The sequence below is a fragment of the Anomaloglossus baeobatrachus genome, chromosome 1, assembly GCF_048569485.1.
Source record: "Anomaloglossus baeobatrachus isolate aAnoBae1 chromosome 1, aAnoBae1.hap1, whole genome shotgun sequence".
In the NCBI taxonomy this organism is placed as follows: domain Eukaryota; kingdom Metazoa; phylum Chordata; class Amphibia; order Anura; family Aromobatidae; genus Anomaloglossus; species Anomaloglossus baeobatrachus.
In genome coordinates this window covers 831,873,204-831,890,490 of record NC_134353.1, presented here as the reverse complement: position 1 = coordinate 831,890,490, position 17,287 = coordinate 831,873,204, and the positions used below count along the sequence as shown (strand labels likewise).

Here is a 17,287-nt window from a genome sequence, read left to right as displayed (position 1 = left end):
GCTGTCAGTGATTTTCACGACCCATAGCCTTCTATGGATAAATCTGTCAACAGATTTGCTGTTCTATCGTGTTCTATCTGTAAAAAATACAGAACATGTATGTGATTCATGGGTGTATGAATGAGGCCTTAAAATGAGAAAACTGATGGCACTTCCTAGAAGACAAATGTGAACAGGTGTAAATATACTCTTAACAAATATACAGCTGCACTCTGAGGGTTTAAGGCAGAGGTTCCCAAACTCCAGTCCTCACGACCCCCAACAGGTCATGTTTTCAGGATTTCCTTAATATAGCACAGGTGATGCCTTGATAATAATTCCATCACCTGTTCAATAGCAAGGAAAACCTGAAAACATGACTTGTTGGGGGGCCATGAGGACTGGAGTTTGGGAAACACTGGTCTAAGGCATACAAACACTGATTATAACAATTTGGACATGCATTACTGTCAAGGAAATAAATGTAAAAATTGGGACACTTTGTGCATAAAAAAGGCAAGTTTTATGTGAGACCAGCAGCCAGCGTAAAGGCGCATCTCTCTTTGCTAGGTCCCTACCTAAATGTCTCTACACGGGCTGAACAGCCTACAATTTTATGGGTGGCCAGGAACCTTATGTTAGAAAACTAAAAGGTGCCTAAAGCTGGTGGAAAGGAGGGCTCAGTCAGAAGACATGAGTCATTTAAAATGAGAAAAGTGACAGCACATCCTAACAGACAAATGTGAACAGGTGCACACTGAACAGAAAATATACTCTAGCAAATAATCAGCTGCACTAATGTATGCAAACAAGCAATAGCAATAGGGACGTTAATTTCTGCTAAAGAAATACATTTAAAAATTGAGACAATTAAGGCCAGTTTTATGTAACACTGGCTGCTGGACTCACACAAGACTGGCCTTTTTTATGTGATAAGTGTCTCAATTTTTAAATTTATTTCTTTATTAGTAATGTAGGTCCAAATTCCTATATTCAATGTTTGCATGCCGTAATGCCTCAGAGTGCAGGTGTATATTTGAATGAGGCCTTATAATGAACCATTTACGACAATTTGGTTTTCCTTTCCTGCTCTATTACAGTTTACAGACAGATAAGACTCCACGTACACAGTATGACGTACTTAAGCATTACATGATCGGCAGGACAATCAGCGGGTTTAACTAACATTTCCTTAATGTGCATGGGGGCCTAAAGCGGTCAGCCAGTTGTACAGCAGACTATCTCATTGGTATGGCTAGATTAAAAGTAGTTGCATGTTGCCCATTCCTTTGGCTACCAGTAACATTTAAAAAGAGTACTTGTTTACTGTAGTGTCATGTCCATTTTAGGGTGGTTTAATGTTTTTCTAAAACTACTGTAGTTCTTGATGCATCTTTTGTCCAACAAGCTATTAGCGGAGATTAAAATATCTTCTTTTCCATCAGTTATTGTAACGCAACAACGTTCTGTATAGGCTGCTTTACACACTGCGACATCGCTAACGATATATCGTCGGGGTCACGGTGTTTGTGACGCACATCCAGCGTCGTTAGCGACATCGCAGCGTGTGACAGCTAGGAACGACGATCAACGATCACAAAAACGTCAAAAATCGTTGATCGTTGACACGTCGCTCCTTTTCATAATATTGTTGGTGGTGCATGCCGCTGGTTGTTCGTCGTTCCTGTGGCATCACACATCGCTACAAGTGACACCGCAGGAACGACGAACATCTCCTTACCTGTGTCGACCAGCAATGAGGAAGGAAGGAGGTGGGCGGGATATTCCGCCTGCTCATCTCCGCCCCTCCTCTTCTATTGGACGGCTGCCGTGTGACGTCGCTGTGACGCTGCACGAATCGCCCCCTTAGAAAGGAGGTGGTTTGCCAGCAACAGTGACGTCACAAGGAAGGTAAGTCCGTGTGACGGATATAAGTGATGTTGTGCGCCACAAGCAGCGATTTGCCCGTGACGCACAACCGACGGGGGCGGGTACGCACGCTAGCGATATCGATATCGCAGCGTGTAAAGTGCCCTTAAGTCTGGTTACAAAGGTAACTGGGCTAGGCAGAAAGCAGAACCACCGAGCAATCAATACCTTAGGAAACACCAAGAATTCTACAGTTTAGAAACTTGATAAAGATTTACTTTAAAATGATTGAATATAAATATGTTTCATCTGACATATACACGTATATCTGTTTACAGCAGCGTGTAAGCAACAGTTTGCATTTAACCCTTTAAAAATGAATTAAAAAATAAATAAAAACTCAGGTAACAAGTTTTATACACCTCTGCAAAAAGAAAAGAAAACAAAAAAGGTCTGATTAAGCATTTTCTATATAATGAACATTTGAAACTCTTTCTTCTATGTGATTTTGGAGTGATGTTTGGATTAAGCTGTAGTCAATATGATGCATATCTTTTGCCAGTGTTATCTCCCCTCCCTTCACCCATACACATGCACACGTCCTCATGTCTGACACTTCTAGCACCGACACTTGATAAGTGTTTTTGTGGGCAGTGACTGAAGAACTATACCTGGAGAGATGATCAAAACGATTTGCAGGATCCTGGTTGATCGTTCATGCCAGTAGCCCATGGCTAGAGATGAGCGAACCTGTGGTTCGATTTTCTAATTGAACAACAACTTAAATAATCAAGGTTCGGATGCTTTACGTGCGAACTTCACTTGTGTGATCAACACTGTGCTCGGGTACGCTTGGTGCTTGGCCTAGTGCGAGCCGCTTGCAGTGTTTGAGCGGCTGGCACTGGGGGGCAACATCAGCATGATTACATGTAGTGCGCAACCCAAAAAATTGTTTGAAAAAGCCCACCCTCCCTCAACCGGAAGTGATCTGCTTATGGCTGGCTGTATGTGGGCAGAGACTCAAACTGCCAATCGGTTACTTGTTCAAGGGGTTCGGGTCAAGCTCGAGCCATTGGGGGCTCGGCTCCTTGGCCACCGGAGAACCGAACCTCCACTGAACCGCTCATCTGTACCTTTGGCTGCATCCATGGCTCTTCTTTTGATTATTAGGCTCGGCATGACGTCTGGCGGGTGATGATTACCAATATGACCGATGGACCAGGATCCTGCGAATCTTTTTGCTCATCCCTAGTTACCGGCCTTCAAGCACACGTGTACGTCAGACATAGAAAAGTCACCAGATACCACACAGTTGTTCACATACATTTACTGTAATATACAGTAGCAATACATTCTGTCCTGCTGGAACTTGGGTCACTAAAAATGGACAGACCCAGCAGAAATAAATTAGTCATCTTCAAGCCTCAACTTCCTTTGTATGGCTCAGCCCTTGACAGAAAAATGCAGGGGAACTTCTCATAAGCTCCGGTAACACGCCATCCATATTTAAGGGGGAGAAAAAACACTAAGCAATGTGAGTGCATTACCAGCTATTAAAAGATGACTAGGTTATATCTTATATCAGTCCAAAACTTGTTATAAAAAATAAAAAAAAAAAATCACAAAGAAAAACAAACTAATTTCACGTGAATCAGCAGTTAAGTCGTCTTCGTCCTTTGAGGTAATGAAGATTAAGCTCACAACAGTGATTTGATACAATATTTACCCTGAGAAAACAGAGGAAACATTGATACAAGACATGACGCTGCCGATATCCATGTGCTCTTGTCGGTGCAGCTTCTCGTCTCATACTTGGTCCTTTTAGGATAATGCTTTCGAGTTGATCATGCCACTATTAAATACTGATGATAAAACAAACCGAAGAGGCTTGTAGAGAAAAGGCAAGCTGCTATCCACCACGTAAGGAAGGATAAGAGTCCCCGGAAGAGAAGAGGGGTGAAAACGTTCTTCAACCCCCCGAGCGCTATGGTAATTTGTGTTACTGTCGCTTTCATGTTTTCTTCAGGACATGGCACTTCAGACGAAGCCGGGCTAGATCCTTGCGCTTCTTCTAGTGAAGAACTGGACTCATAGATGCCCCAGGAATAATTACCTGATAAAGAAAAGAAGTTCATGATTGTAACCCGCACTATAACCCAGCATTCAACACTTTAATGTGAGGGTGTTGCATTTACTGAATGTATTCAGGCGCCACATTCATGCCTACCTAATGTCTTCAGGAGCAGGGTTGTGTGCAGGAGCATCACCATAGGGGCCACATACTGCAGTGCAACAACACATAGATAATAAAACACTCGAGCCACCTAAAACAAGACAAAATCCATCAGTATGCTGCTGTGTGGTCAATACAAGAGCAATCACTTCTGAAAAGACTTTAAAGGGGCTATCTCATGTTAAATGGACAAAAATTGCAAAGTACTTGTAAAAACAAACAACTTTGCAATTGACATCTTATTAAAAATGTTCTCCCTTCTCAAGAATCTTTTAATTCTATATTTTACTGCTTGTTGCTTAGGTTACCGACCACTGCTCCAGTCTATTAGAGGTGGCTGGTTTCCTAGGCAACAAGCACATTCTTAAAAGGGAATCTATCACCAGATTTTTTCCACCGAATTGGACAGTAGCATAATGTAGGAGCAGAGATCCTAATTCCAGCGATGTTTCGCTTACAGGCTGCTCAGTGTAGTTTTGATTAAAAAAAAAAATCACTGTTTAATCAGCAGCAGATTATCATTACAGAAATACTTGTCCTGCTGCCAGGTAGTCCAGTATATTCATAGGCTCTGTATAACTGCTAGATCTGCAGCAGAGCAAAAATTGATTTTATCAAAATGACAGCAAACAGCTCAGTAAGTGACATCACTGGAATCAGGGTCTCTGTCTCTACATTATGCTGCTCTCAGATGGTGAGCAAAAACCTGGTGACAGATTCACTTTAAAAGCGCTTTAAAACTTGTAAGTGCGCTTCAAATCGCTGCAGAAAGAGTCCGTAATGAAAAAAAAAGCCGATTTCATGCGGTCTGACTGCAGCCCCTCCCATAGACAGAGCGAGGGATGCATTCAGAGCGCACGAAAGAAGTGACATGTCACTTTTTATAACGCAGCGCTTCTGGCAGCAGCCGAAGCGTTGCGCTCTAATACGCCACATGCGCACCTCTCCTGCATAATCTTCATAGATTGTGCTGGGGACGCAGGACGCATGCAGTTACGCTGCGGTGCAGATCGCAGTGTAACTGCATGTAAATACGCAACGTGCGCACATAGCCTTAATATTCATGAGTGCACGGTTCCCCGGCAAGCAGGAAGCCGGAAGGAGTACATTGTACTTCTGAAGACAGAGGGTGAATAAACCAAGTAAAAAAGTAACTAGATAATCTATATTAAAAGCCAGCTACGACAACTACAAAACAAATCCTCTTTTAGAAGGTAATAATTTAAAAGATAAAAAAAACAAACAAAAATAACGTATGGTAGAGCCAATAATCAATAGTGAAGAGGGAAAAAGATCAATTTACAATAAGTCCCAAATACTTCATCCCCGAGGACTAAAGGTGGCTTTACACACTGCAACATCGCAAACGACATCGCTGTAACGTCACCGGTTTTGTGACGTAATAGCGACCTCCCCAGCGACATTGCAGTGTGTGAAACATCAGCGACCTGGCCCCCGCTGTGAAGTTGTGATCGCTACAAATCGTTCAGGACCATTCTTTGGTCCTTTGTGTCCCGCTGTGCAGCAAAGTTTTAGTGTGTAAAGGGGACTTTACAGCGACTTCGTTAGCGACTTCCCTTTCAAAAAGCTGCTTTACAACGTCCCCAATGACTAGCTAGGTCGTTCTGCAGGTCCGGATCGCTGTTGCGTCGTTTTCCAGGTTTGCCTGTTTGACAGCTCACCAGCGACTCACCAGAGACTTTGTAGCGATCCCGGCCAGGTTGGGATCGCTGGTGGGATCGCTAGAAAGTTTCAGTGTGTAAAGGGGCCTTAAGTGGCCAGCTGCATTAGACACAATCAATAATGGCTGCTAGATTTCACCTTTGAACTACCCTTCCTAACATTTCCAAAAATAATCCGGTCTAGGTCCATGTTCATGGGACGCCATGAGTTTTTGAAGTATTGCAATACTTGAAGAGTGTAATGTCCACATCTACAGTCAGCAGAGATGATACACAATAGGGTCACACACGTAGATTTACCATCTTCTGTAGTTCCATGGTGCTTATCCTCCCAGCTTCTTTCTTCATTTGATCCACACATTTCTGAGCCAAATTTAGATAAGCCTGTAGATGGTATCTCATCATAATTAACCGCAAACCACACAAGGAAATGATGATCCATAGTCTGACTGTATCAAAGGCGTCCTCGGTCATTCTACCGTTGTAATCAAAACAAACAAACATACATTTAATTTCATCTCATCATCTTAGCGGAGGAAAGTCTTAAGGGGGTGTCACACGCAGCGATATGTGAAAAGCACCCGCCCCCGTCGTTTGTGCGTCACGGGCAAATTGCTGCCCGTGGAGCACAAAATCGTTAGGAGCCATCACACGGGACTTACCTGCCTAGCGACGTCGCTGTGACCGGCAAACCGCCTCCTTTCTAAGGGGGCGGTTCGTGCGGTGTCACAGCGGCATCACTAAGCGGCCGCCCAATAGAAGCGGAGATGAGCAGGACGAACATCCCGCCCACCTCCTTCCTTCCTCATTGCCGGCGGCAGAAGGTAAGCTGTACTTCGTCGCTCCCGAGGTGTCACACAGAGCGATGTGTGCTGCCTTGGGAACGACGAACAACCTGCGAGATCTACAATCAACAATTTTTTGAAGAAGAACGACCTGTCAACGATGGACGATAAGGTGAGTATTTCCCATCGTTAATGCTCGTTCCTTGCTGTCACACACAACGACGTCGCTAACGATACCGGACGTGCGGCACGGAATCCGTGACCCCGGCAATATATCGTTAGATACGTCGTTGCGTGTAACGGGGCCTTTACACTCTGGCCATAAAGGGCAGGTGAAGTACAGGAGATATAATGTGTGTGCCAGGAGGAGCTCCGCACACAAATTTCACATAACCATAGGCCATCATATACCTAACAGATAGTAATGACAATTCTTTTGGTCTCTAATATGATTAGAATTTTTTTTCACATTTATATACACACAGTCTTTACATACCAACATTTACCACGTGGTATATACAAGCTTTAAATTACTGATCTCTGTAGGTAACCGAGCCACTGTGTGCCCACATGGTGTAGGTGGAGCCTTACAGACTATAGAAAGTTACAGATACCCGGTGGCAATATGGTAAAGTTGACTCCCTTTCCCCTACCCATGGTTCTAGATTTCCTCCCAAGACATGTGGTTATGTGGGGAATTCTTCCTTGATGATGGTAGTTAGGCTGAGGCCACACGGGGATTACTGCGTGTCCTCGCATGACACTCGGCTCACGCTTGCAGCACAGCAGGAGCCGAGTGTCATGTGACTGTGGTCCGATCGTGCAATGAGACCACAGCTGCAGGAAGGGGGGGGCGCAGAGGAGAAGAGGGAGGGATTTATCTCCCTCTCTCCTCCATTGCCGGCTATTGCCATTCTCGCCCTGCACTCGCGGTACACCGGTGTACTACGAGTGCAGTGCGATGTTTCTCTTACCCCATAGACTTGAATGGGTGCGAGAGAAACTGGATCGCAGTACACTTGGAGCATGCTGCGACTGTTTTCTTGGTCCGATTAGGGCTGAGAAAATAATTGTTCATGGGTGCTAACACAGAGTAATATTGGTTCGAATGGAATACGATTTTTTTTTTATCACATTCCACTCGCTCCGATTTTCTCACCGTGTGTTCTAGGCCTTATGTGAAGTAACTCCTAGGTTTCTTTGTTTTTTTCCTTTAAATTGTGGTAAGTGTGAGCCAGGCTGAGTTTTTTTACCTTAGTCCTCTGTCTGCAGTTTGTTAGTCATGCTATGTTCATCCTCCCCAGGTCCAGCGTCTTTGCCACGGCTTCCGGTGTCTGTTAATGTCACGTTGACAGACGTGCTCAGGCCTTCTACATGTGCAGAGCTGCCACACTCAATTATTGGCTGCAGCGCTGTCGACGTGACAGACACAAGGAGCAGTAGCAGCGGCTCTGCGATGGACCTATAAGGGTCAGCAAACCTTAGTTTTTTGTTTGTTTTTTTTTCAGTTAAACAAACTGCACCTGGGGACAAGGATTTTGCGAAGCCAGAAAAGCCTATTCAGCATGCTCTGCACAAGGGTTACATTCACAGCAAGTAGTGATGAGCGAGCATCTACCGAGTACAGGTGCTCGATAGTCAAAACCAGTAGGTCGGACGCTCGGACGGGCTCGACTCAAATACCGAGCATTATGGATGTCAATGGGAACTAGCATTTTTCCAGAAGAGCTTCTAGAAAAAATGCTTAAGTTTTCCTTTGACTTCCATTATGCTCGGTATTTGAGTCGAACCCATCCGAGTGTCAGACCTGCTCGTTTCGAGCACCCGAACATGGTAGTGCTCGCTCATCACAAGTAGCAAGATTTCTACATTGCCTGTTTCTAGCACTAACCCATTCACAAGATTTAAAAGCTGCTAATCCGCACCAATGATTCCAAGATAATGTCCATAGCCAGGGAGAAATACACAGTATACAGCTTTTTGGATCGGCTGTACTGACGCACTGTGGTGTAAACTATGGGATCAGTTCTGGAGTCAGTTTCACTATAAGAATGACTACAACAGACGGCCGGATATATGGCAATACACTTACAGAGGCATACTATCCTTGCCCATCGGTGGATTCAGAATGTAATCCTTGGTTATGGGCTTCACCCACAGCAGCATCATCAGTAGAGGTGATAAAAAATTGACATGCAGCAAAAACCTGTAAGTGAAGCAAGCAAATAGATGAAACATCCTGCTCACGGGAATTACAACATTTCTAACTGTAAAATAAAGGTCAAATTTGCTCATATATCCGCATCGAATATAAAAGGTGTTCCAGAAATATATAAAATGCATTGCAGAAGAGCCTGCTCCTTACTGTGTGACGGTTTCTCTTGTTTGATTGAGGGCATCAAGGTGCATCTGAGCCAAACGCAGGCCCGGGAATGTTAGGAAGGCTCCAATAAGAGAACACAGCACCGCCAGAAATAACTTAAAGCTAAGCTTAGACACTGGACTTCTGCGGAAGAGAAAAAACAAAGCCTCCGTCACAGGGATACAACAGATTACTACAAGTCTACTGAAGGGAGCACAGATTAACTTCTCAGAGGGGATCCCCAGGACTACGAAGGGGTAATCAAATGGCAAAAGAGATGGAAAATAGATTTTTAAAGGGAATTTGTCACCAGGTTTTTGGCGCCTAATCTGAGAACAGCATAATGTAGGGGCAGAGATCCTGATTCCAGCAATGTATCCCTTACAGGGCTGCTTAGTGTAGTTTTGATAAAATCACTGATTAATCAGCAGTAGATTAGCATTACAGGACTACTTGCCGTGCTGCCAGGTAGTCCTGAATATTCATGAGCTCTGTATAGCTGCTAGATCAGAGTTAGGGGTGCTTCACACATAGCGACAGCGACGTCGCTGTTACGTCACCATTTTCTGTGACGTAACAGCGACCTGGTAAGTCGCTGTTATGATCGCTGCTTAGCTGTCAAACACAGCGACGCAGCAGCGATCATAACATCGCTACATGTGCAGAGAGCAGGGAGCTTAGCGCTGGCTCCTTGCTCTCCTAGCTACAGAACACATCGGGTTAATTAACCCGATGTGTACTGCAGCTACATGTGCAGAGAGCCGGAGCCGGCAGCACAGGCAGCGTGAGAGCTGCGGAGGCTGGTAACGAAGGTAAATATCGGGTAACCACCTTGGTTACCCGATGTTTACCCTGGTTACAGCTTACCACAGCTGCCAGATGCCGGCTCCTGCTCCCTGCTCGCTTCATTTCGTCGCTCTCTCGCTGTCACACACAGCGATCTGTGTGTCACAGCGGGAGAGCGCCTTTGAAGAAAACGAACCAGGGCTGTGTGTAACGAGCAGCGATCTCGCAGCAGGGGCCAGATCGCTGCTCAGTATCACACACAGCGAGATCGCTAATGAGGTCACTGTTGCGTGACCAAAACCGTGCCGTAGCAGCGATTTCGGTAGCGATCTCGCTATGTGTGAAGCACCCCTAAACATTGATTTTATCAAAATGACAGCAAACAGCTCAGTAAGTGACACATCGCTGGAATCAGGGTCTCTGATCCTACATTACGCTGCTCTCAGATGAGGAAGCAAAAACCTGGTGACAGATTCCCTTTAAAGGGAACCTGTCAGCAGAAATTTCACCCAAAACCTAAAAGATTCCCCCTCTGCAGCTCCTGGGCTGCATTCTAGAAAGGTCCCTGTTATTAGTATTTAGTAGTAAGGCATCCATACTCATAAGACTAAAGTCAGCAGAATCTGCAGATATCAACTTTCAGACTAATGTGTATGGGGGACTCCCAGCTGTCCCCCGACAGATGAAAGGGGAGAGAAGGATTTGCTGATTTTCAGAGAGATAAGGGCTACTAAAGGAGTATGGCAGTGCATTTCTCATAGAGAACACAGGAGTGCTTGGCAAACATGTGCACGAGGGAGTTGGGACAGATTTTACTGTCGGACAAATAATCGCTCTGCTGTCAGCAATCTAGTTACACCTATTGACTAAAATGCATTGTCACTAGTGTTGAGTGGATCCGAACTGTAAAAATCTGGATCCGCGCGGTTTCAGCGTCCGATCCAGGTCCGACCTGGTCGCGGGAATCCGGCTGCACGATCCAGATCAGGGTTTTTTTTTTGTTTTTTTCTCTCTCTCCCGGACCCGGATTATTAGAAGTCCGCTCAACTCTAATTGTCACAAATACTAGAGTAGTAGGTTGCAATAGGTCGATGTAAAAACCTAACTTCACACATAAACATCAGAAACAGTTTATTTTACAAATTGTCAGCAGACTGCCCATAATTTGGGTTATTAATAATAATAATAATAATAATAATAATAATAATAATAATATTAGCAAATTCTTCCAATTAAAAATGCAATACTTCTCCTTATTAGCTATGTCTCTTACCTCATGTGCAGGGCATTACAAAAGTTTAGGTATCCATGGTTACGACCCCTCATATAGGGACAGTTAGTTGCTCATAGTCGTAAACATGAGATAAGCAACATAGCTAATCAGGAGAGCTATACTACATTTCTAATTGGAGGTATTTGCTAATACTATTATTATTACACTGACTACATAACATAATATGATCGGATCTTGGAGATGGGAAGACCCTATAACTTTTTAAAAATAACTTTTATTAAAATAACTATAAATCTAAATGTGTAAAGTCTTATTTGGGTACACATATGATTGTAACACTTTCATGCCTTTTTCCTGTGCAGTGGTATTCCCATCCCCATTCATTTAAATAGAGCTGTGATGTAGTTTCCCTGTATATTAAGCGACTGTGAAAGCATGATCAAGGGGGGTCCCAAAAATCAAAGCCCCATTGATCAATCATAAAGAGATGGAATGTCTAAGCAATATGCAATCACTCTATGACATGGAAATACCCTTTAAAGAAAATCCGTCAGCAGGTCTTTGCTATGCAATCTAAGAGCAGCATGGTGTAGGAGACAGCTTGATTAAACTGATGTGTTATTTACTGGGCAGTGTGTTGTTGCTTCAATAAAATCAGTATTTTATCAGCAAGAGATCATCACTACAGGACTAGGAGTCTCGTGCCTCCTGGTGAATTTTGAGAAAACTAATTTTATCACCACTGGCTTCACCCAGTAAACAAATACACATCTGGAATCAGTTTTTCTGCTTCTACATCATGCTGCTCTCAAATGGGGTAGCAAAAACCTGGGGACATATTCCCTTTAAAGGGAACCAATCACCAGGATTTTCGTATATAACCCAAAGCCAGTGCTATACTGGCACGATCAGGCAGATTCTATACATACCTGTAGTGGTCAGCTCGGATGTTTTAAGTTTTGAAATCCAAGAAAGTAAAGTTTATAAAAATCATCAGCTTTTTGAGTGACAGCAGCTGAGGAGCAGATAATATCTGGGGTGTATTCATAGTTATCCCCTCCCCCTGTTAGAATTAGCATAAGTATTATACAATCAATTTTAATTTTTCACTTGCAGGACCTGTGCTGAGGTCATACCCATGTGACTAGAAGGGGCCGGGCCTCAGTCAACAAAGCTAATACCAGGAAGCAACATTTTCTGTTTGCTGAGGCCCCGCCCCTTCTGGTCACATGGGTATGACCTCAGCACAGGTCCTGCTAGTGAAAAAGTAAATCAATTGTATAATACTTATGCTAATTCTAACAGGGTGAGGGAATAACTATGAATACCCCCCCCCAGCTATTATCTGATCCTCAGCTGCTGTCACTCAAGAAGCTGCTAATTTTATAAACTTTACTTTCTTGGATTCCAAAACCTAAACATCTGAGCTGACCACTACAGGTCTGTATAGAATCAGCCTGATAATTTCAGTGCTGTACTGGCACTATGTTATACACAAAAATACTGGTGATTGGTTCCCTTTAACACTGATATGATTAATCCTTAGTATATAGGGTAGAGGGTCTCCTCCTGGGCCAAGCTTGAGAAACCAGTGTGATTAACATACATCATCTTCTTCCTTACAACTATGACAGCCCCTCTCTAATCATCATGAATTGTGCTACGAGTTTCTTTCCCTACAGGAACAGTCTATATAATTACATCATATAGGATGTATGAGCGACTACGTTACACCTATTGACTAAAATGCTATTTTACAAATACTAGAATAATAGATTTTGGTAATAGGTTACAGTATATACAAATCTTAAATTAAAGGGCTTGTCCAGTTAAAGCAAATTATTACCTATCCATATGATTAATAAAAACTTGCTAATCAGTGGTCATTCCGCCTCTGGGACCTCCATCGATCAGTAGATAGGGAAGTTTTATCCCCAACAAGAAATTGATATCTGTTACAAAATAGTGGGGCAGGTGGGACATCCGGCTAACCCTCCATTCATTTTATATGGAGCTGCTCGAAGAAGCAGAGCGCAGCACTTGCAACCCTCAAAATGAATGGATGGAGCAGTCGAGGAGCTTTTGAACTGCTGCTCGATTCTAATAGGGTTAACAGTTCCCCGTTCTGCTTATCGGTGCAGGTCCCCCACCCCTCAACAAGTTATGACATATCCAGTGGATAGGTAATAATGGGATTGTCTGGTGAAATAAAGTTAACTATAAATGTAAAAAGCATTCTAACCAAAGAGAGCCATATTATTATATACAGTATGTTAACTCTTAAATGTCCAGGACATTCGCACTCTGGAAATACTTACTGAGATTCCAAGCCTTGCTTTTGAAGAAATTGGACAGCACTTTCTGAAAAATTTGTAAAGCCTAAAAGGAAAACACATTTGAGAAAGTCATATTAGAAACGTGTAAGGCTGCTTTCACACTACGTTTTTTTAACATGCGTCATGAACTTTTTCTGGTGGAAAAGTGGATCCTGTTTTTACAAAGAAAAATGCATGCAAACGCATGTGTTATTTTGCAGGATCCTGTCACTTGAAGTTTATGGGCGGGCATTGAAGTCATGTGATCAGGAGTGAGGGGAACTGAACGTGACAGACTGGGAGTCGGCATCTCACAGCTGCGGACGCTAGTAACCAAGGTAAACATCGGGTAACTAAGCGAAGTGCTTTGCTAGGATACCCGATATTTACCTTGGTTACGAGCGTCCGCAGCTGCTAGAAGCTGGGCTGCCTGCTCCCTGCACACGTAACCAAGGTACACATCGGGTAACTAAGCGAAGCGCTTTGCTTGGTGTATGTGTTGTTTATAGACAGTGTGCTGTTTTTCTCCGGAGGTGGCATGTCAGAAATACCAGGCAATGTAGTATGAGCAATGATAAGGTGCCAGTGCTAAAACAATCATTGCAAGTAAACAACAGAAGGCAGCTTGGGAAGAGACGTATCTCTGGAATCTGTGTTTTAACTCCTACCTCATGCTGTCTTCAGGCTACATAGTAAAACCTGCTGACATAGTCTCTTTCAGCAAAGTCCCATCTCTCTAAATATGTACATGTATTGTCAGGGTGCATCTGCAGTGAATAAACCTGATCTACTAGATTGCAAATCAAATTGATCATGGAAATTCATAAATATAGTCAGATGTGTGTAGCCTTTAAACACTCCTGAAAATGTCTTGACACACTCCTGATGAGATGGAGGATGGTGTCTTGTGACATGTCCTCCCAGACCTGGATCAGAGCATCAGTGAGTTCCTAGACAGCCTGTTGCACTACTTGGCAGCAACAGATGCAATGTCTCAAACACACGAATTGGACTCATGTCTGGGGAACATGAGGGCCATTCTATGTCATCAATTCATCCATCATCCTGATAAAGCTTACATACTTTGCTTATGTGTCCTACAAAGAAGAAACCTATGACCTACTGCACCATCGATAGGTCTGACAATTCCTGGTAATCTATCATGTGGAATTTTGAGCATCCATCCAAAGACATAACACCCCATACCATCACTGACCCACCGCCAAACTATTCATGCTGGATGCAGCAGATGAGATGGTTTCACATTATGCTTCCTTACGGGACAGATTGATGGCTCTACACTGTAACCAACCTGGGATTATATTGTGATATGTAAGTGTTCCCTTCATTTTTTGAGCAGATTATGTACATGGGAAAGCAGGGTGGATGACACCATTCATTTATACAGCACTGCTTTGTAGTTTATATAAAAAAAATATGTAAACTGCAAATGTCTCACCAGTCTCTAGACCGAACTCCAGGTAGTTTTCCGTTACAATAAGAATTGCCATGGCTTTGACAAAGAAGAAGAATCCAAAAGTAACACAGACAGATTTCTCACCACCGTCTTCAACTCTAAAGTAATGGGCTGTCAGAGAGAACAGCACTTTGCTGGACACGGACAGTCAAGGAAAGCAATGATTTTATATTGCAGCTTTATGCTCAGCTGTCATCGTCCAAGTGTCAACTTCAGCATCTTTATAGAAAACTTCTGCCAAATATAGAAATACTCCCATCCTCTTTTTATCAACATACTTTTTATACTCTGCATACATAGAACATTGATACTAAAGCATGACTGGTTTTAATTTTTATTTCATATATCAATAATACAGATGAAAATAAGCCACTGTGTAATAATCTTATCAGACACATCGGCTTCTTTCTCTGCCAGAATCAGTCATTATCAAAATTCTCTGTAAAAATCTGTGTTCAGTGAAGACTTTCCCATTAGGCTGCTTTAACACTTGTGTTGTGCGGCATCCGATGCTATCCGCCGCCTTGAGGAATTACGGTAACCGTTGCAGGAAACCGTTTATTCCTCATAGGCTTCTATTATTGGCGGATTGCAACAGATGGTCTTGCGTTGCATCCGCCCCACGGCGCATCAGTTGTTTTGTCGGTGACAGTCAGTGCCCGTCGGGCGGAAGGAACGCTGAATGTAGCGTTTTTTTGTTGCTCTAAAAAAAAGCACTCCACAGGATTCCGTTGGGATCCGTTACGAGGCATAATGAATGTCTATGGTGCTGGATTCCGTCGCCATGTCTTTGGCGACGGATTCCAGTGCAGGATTCCGTCACGTTCTACTGAGCATGCTCAGCATGTCTCTCTCTCTGTCTGCCGGTCTCTCTCTCTGTCTGTCGATCGGTCGGTCTCTCGGTCAGTCTCTATCTCTCTCTGTCAATGTCGGTCAGTCTCTCCCTCTCTCCCCCTTTCTCATACTTACCGATCACCGTCGCGGCACTGCACGGCTGTCACACTTCTCTGGCGGGTTCTCCTCTTTCTGAAAATGCCGGCAGCTCATTATTCCATCTAGTATTCACTGATTCCCCTGCCCACCGGCGCCTATGATTGGTTGCAGTCAGACACGCCCCCACGCTGAGTGACAGCTGTCTCACTGCAACCAGTCACAGCCGCTGGTGGGCGGGTCTATATCGTGCAGTACAATAAATAAATCATTTAAAAAAACGGCGTGCGGTCCCCCCCAATTTTGATACCAGCCAAGGAAAAGCCACAAGGCTGAAGGCTGGTATTCTCAGGGGAGCCCCTCAGCCTAAAAATATCAGCCAGCAGTCGTCCGGATTTGCCGCATCCATTAGATGCGACAGTCCCGGGACTCTACCCGGCTCATCCCGAATCGCCCTGGTGCGGTGGCAATCAAGGTAATAAAGGAGTTAATAGCAGCATCCCATAGCTGCTACTAACTCCTAGGCTAATCATGGCAGGCGTCTATGAGAGACCCACAATGATTAACCTGTAAGTGAAAGTAAATAAACACATACACCCGAAAAAATACTATATTTGGAATAAAAGATAAAAAAACACCCTCTTTCACCACTTTATTAATCCCCAAATACCCCTCCAGGTCCGGGGTAATCCACACGAGGTGCCGCGACGCATCCAGCTCTGCTACATGAAGCTGACAGGAGCGGCCATAGAACACTGCCGCTCTCTGTCAGCTCCAGACAGCAACTGAAGTGAGTCGCGCTGTCAGTGGGGACGTCAATGAGGTAGTGTGTGCGGTGATGATGGGTGCGGTAGTGCCGGTGTGTGTGTGGTGATGATGGGGGCTGTAGTGCCTGAGTGTGTGCGGTGATGATGAGTGCGGTAGTGTCGGGATGTGCAGTGATGATGGGGGCGGGAGTGCCGGTGTGTGCGGTGATGATGGGGGCGGTAGTGCCGGGGTGTGCGGTGATGATGAGTGAGGTAGTGCCGGGCTGTGTGCAGTGATGATGATGGGGGCGGTAATGCCAGTGTGTGCGGTGATGATGAGTGGGATAGTGCCAAGGTGTGCGGTGATGATAACAGCGGTAGTGCCGGAGTGTGTAGTGATGATAGGGGCTCGCTCTCGGTTTAACGCAACTTGTTATTTCACAGGAATCCGTTGCCTTTATATCACACTATTTACAATGCATCCGTCACATGCGTCACACAACGCATTGTGACGGATGCCGTTCAACGCAAGTGTGAAAAGTAGCCTTACTGAGATAGGAGAAGGCAGCTGTTACTGATGAGAGCCTATGATGAAGGCAGAGGGAGGAGCTAAAGGCAGAGGGAGGAGCTGGAGGCCGCAGCTAGATGAAAGAGCTGGAAACCGCAGCTAGATGAAAGAGCTGGAGACCGCAGCTAGAGGAAGGAGCTGGAGACCGCAGCTAGATGAAAGAGCTGGAGACCGCAGCTAGAGGGAGGAGCTGGACACCGCAGCTAGAGGGAGGAGGTGGAGACCACAGCTAGAGGGAGGAGCTGGAGACCGCAGCTAGTGGAAGGAGCTGGAGACCGCAGCTAGAGGGAGGAGCTGGAGACCGCAGCTAGAGGGAGGAGC

The 17,287-nt window shown here is 44.4% G+C and overlaps 1 protein-coding gene across 2 annotated transcripts in view; it reads right to left on the bottom strand.

Annotated features, from left to right (window-relative positions):
• Window positions 1–2,102: 2,102 nt before the first annotated feature.
• Window positions 2,103–17,287, bottom strand: part of TMEM161B (transmembrane protein 161B) — a 57,260-nt gene continuing 42,075 nt past the window's right edge. For both annotated transcript variants that reach the window (XM_075325125.1, XM_075325126.1), the window contains exons 7-13: window positions 14,705–14,856; window positions 13,249–13,309; window positions 8,914–9,054; window positions 8,641–8,754; window positions 6,064–6,238; window positions 4,076–4,172; window positions 2,103–3,961 (exon numbers count right to left, since the gene is read on the bottom strand). In XM_075325125.1, coding sequence (XP_075181240.1) covers window positions 3,693–3,961; window positions 4,076–4,172; window positions 6,064–6,238; window positions 8,641–8,754; window positions 8,914–9,054; window positions 13,249–13,309; window positions 14,705–14,856 — 1,009 coding nt within the window. In that variant the 3' untranslated portion in view covers window positions 2,103–3,692. The remainder of the gene's footprint in view (window positions 3,962–4,075; window positions 4,173–6,063; window positions 6,239–8,640; window positions 8,755–8,913; window positions 9,055–13,248; window positions 13,310–14,704; window positions 14,857–17,287) is intronic.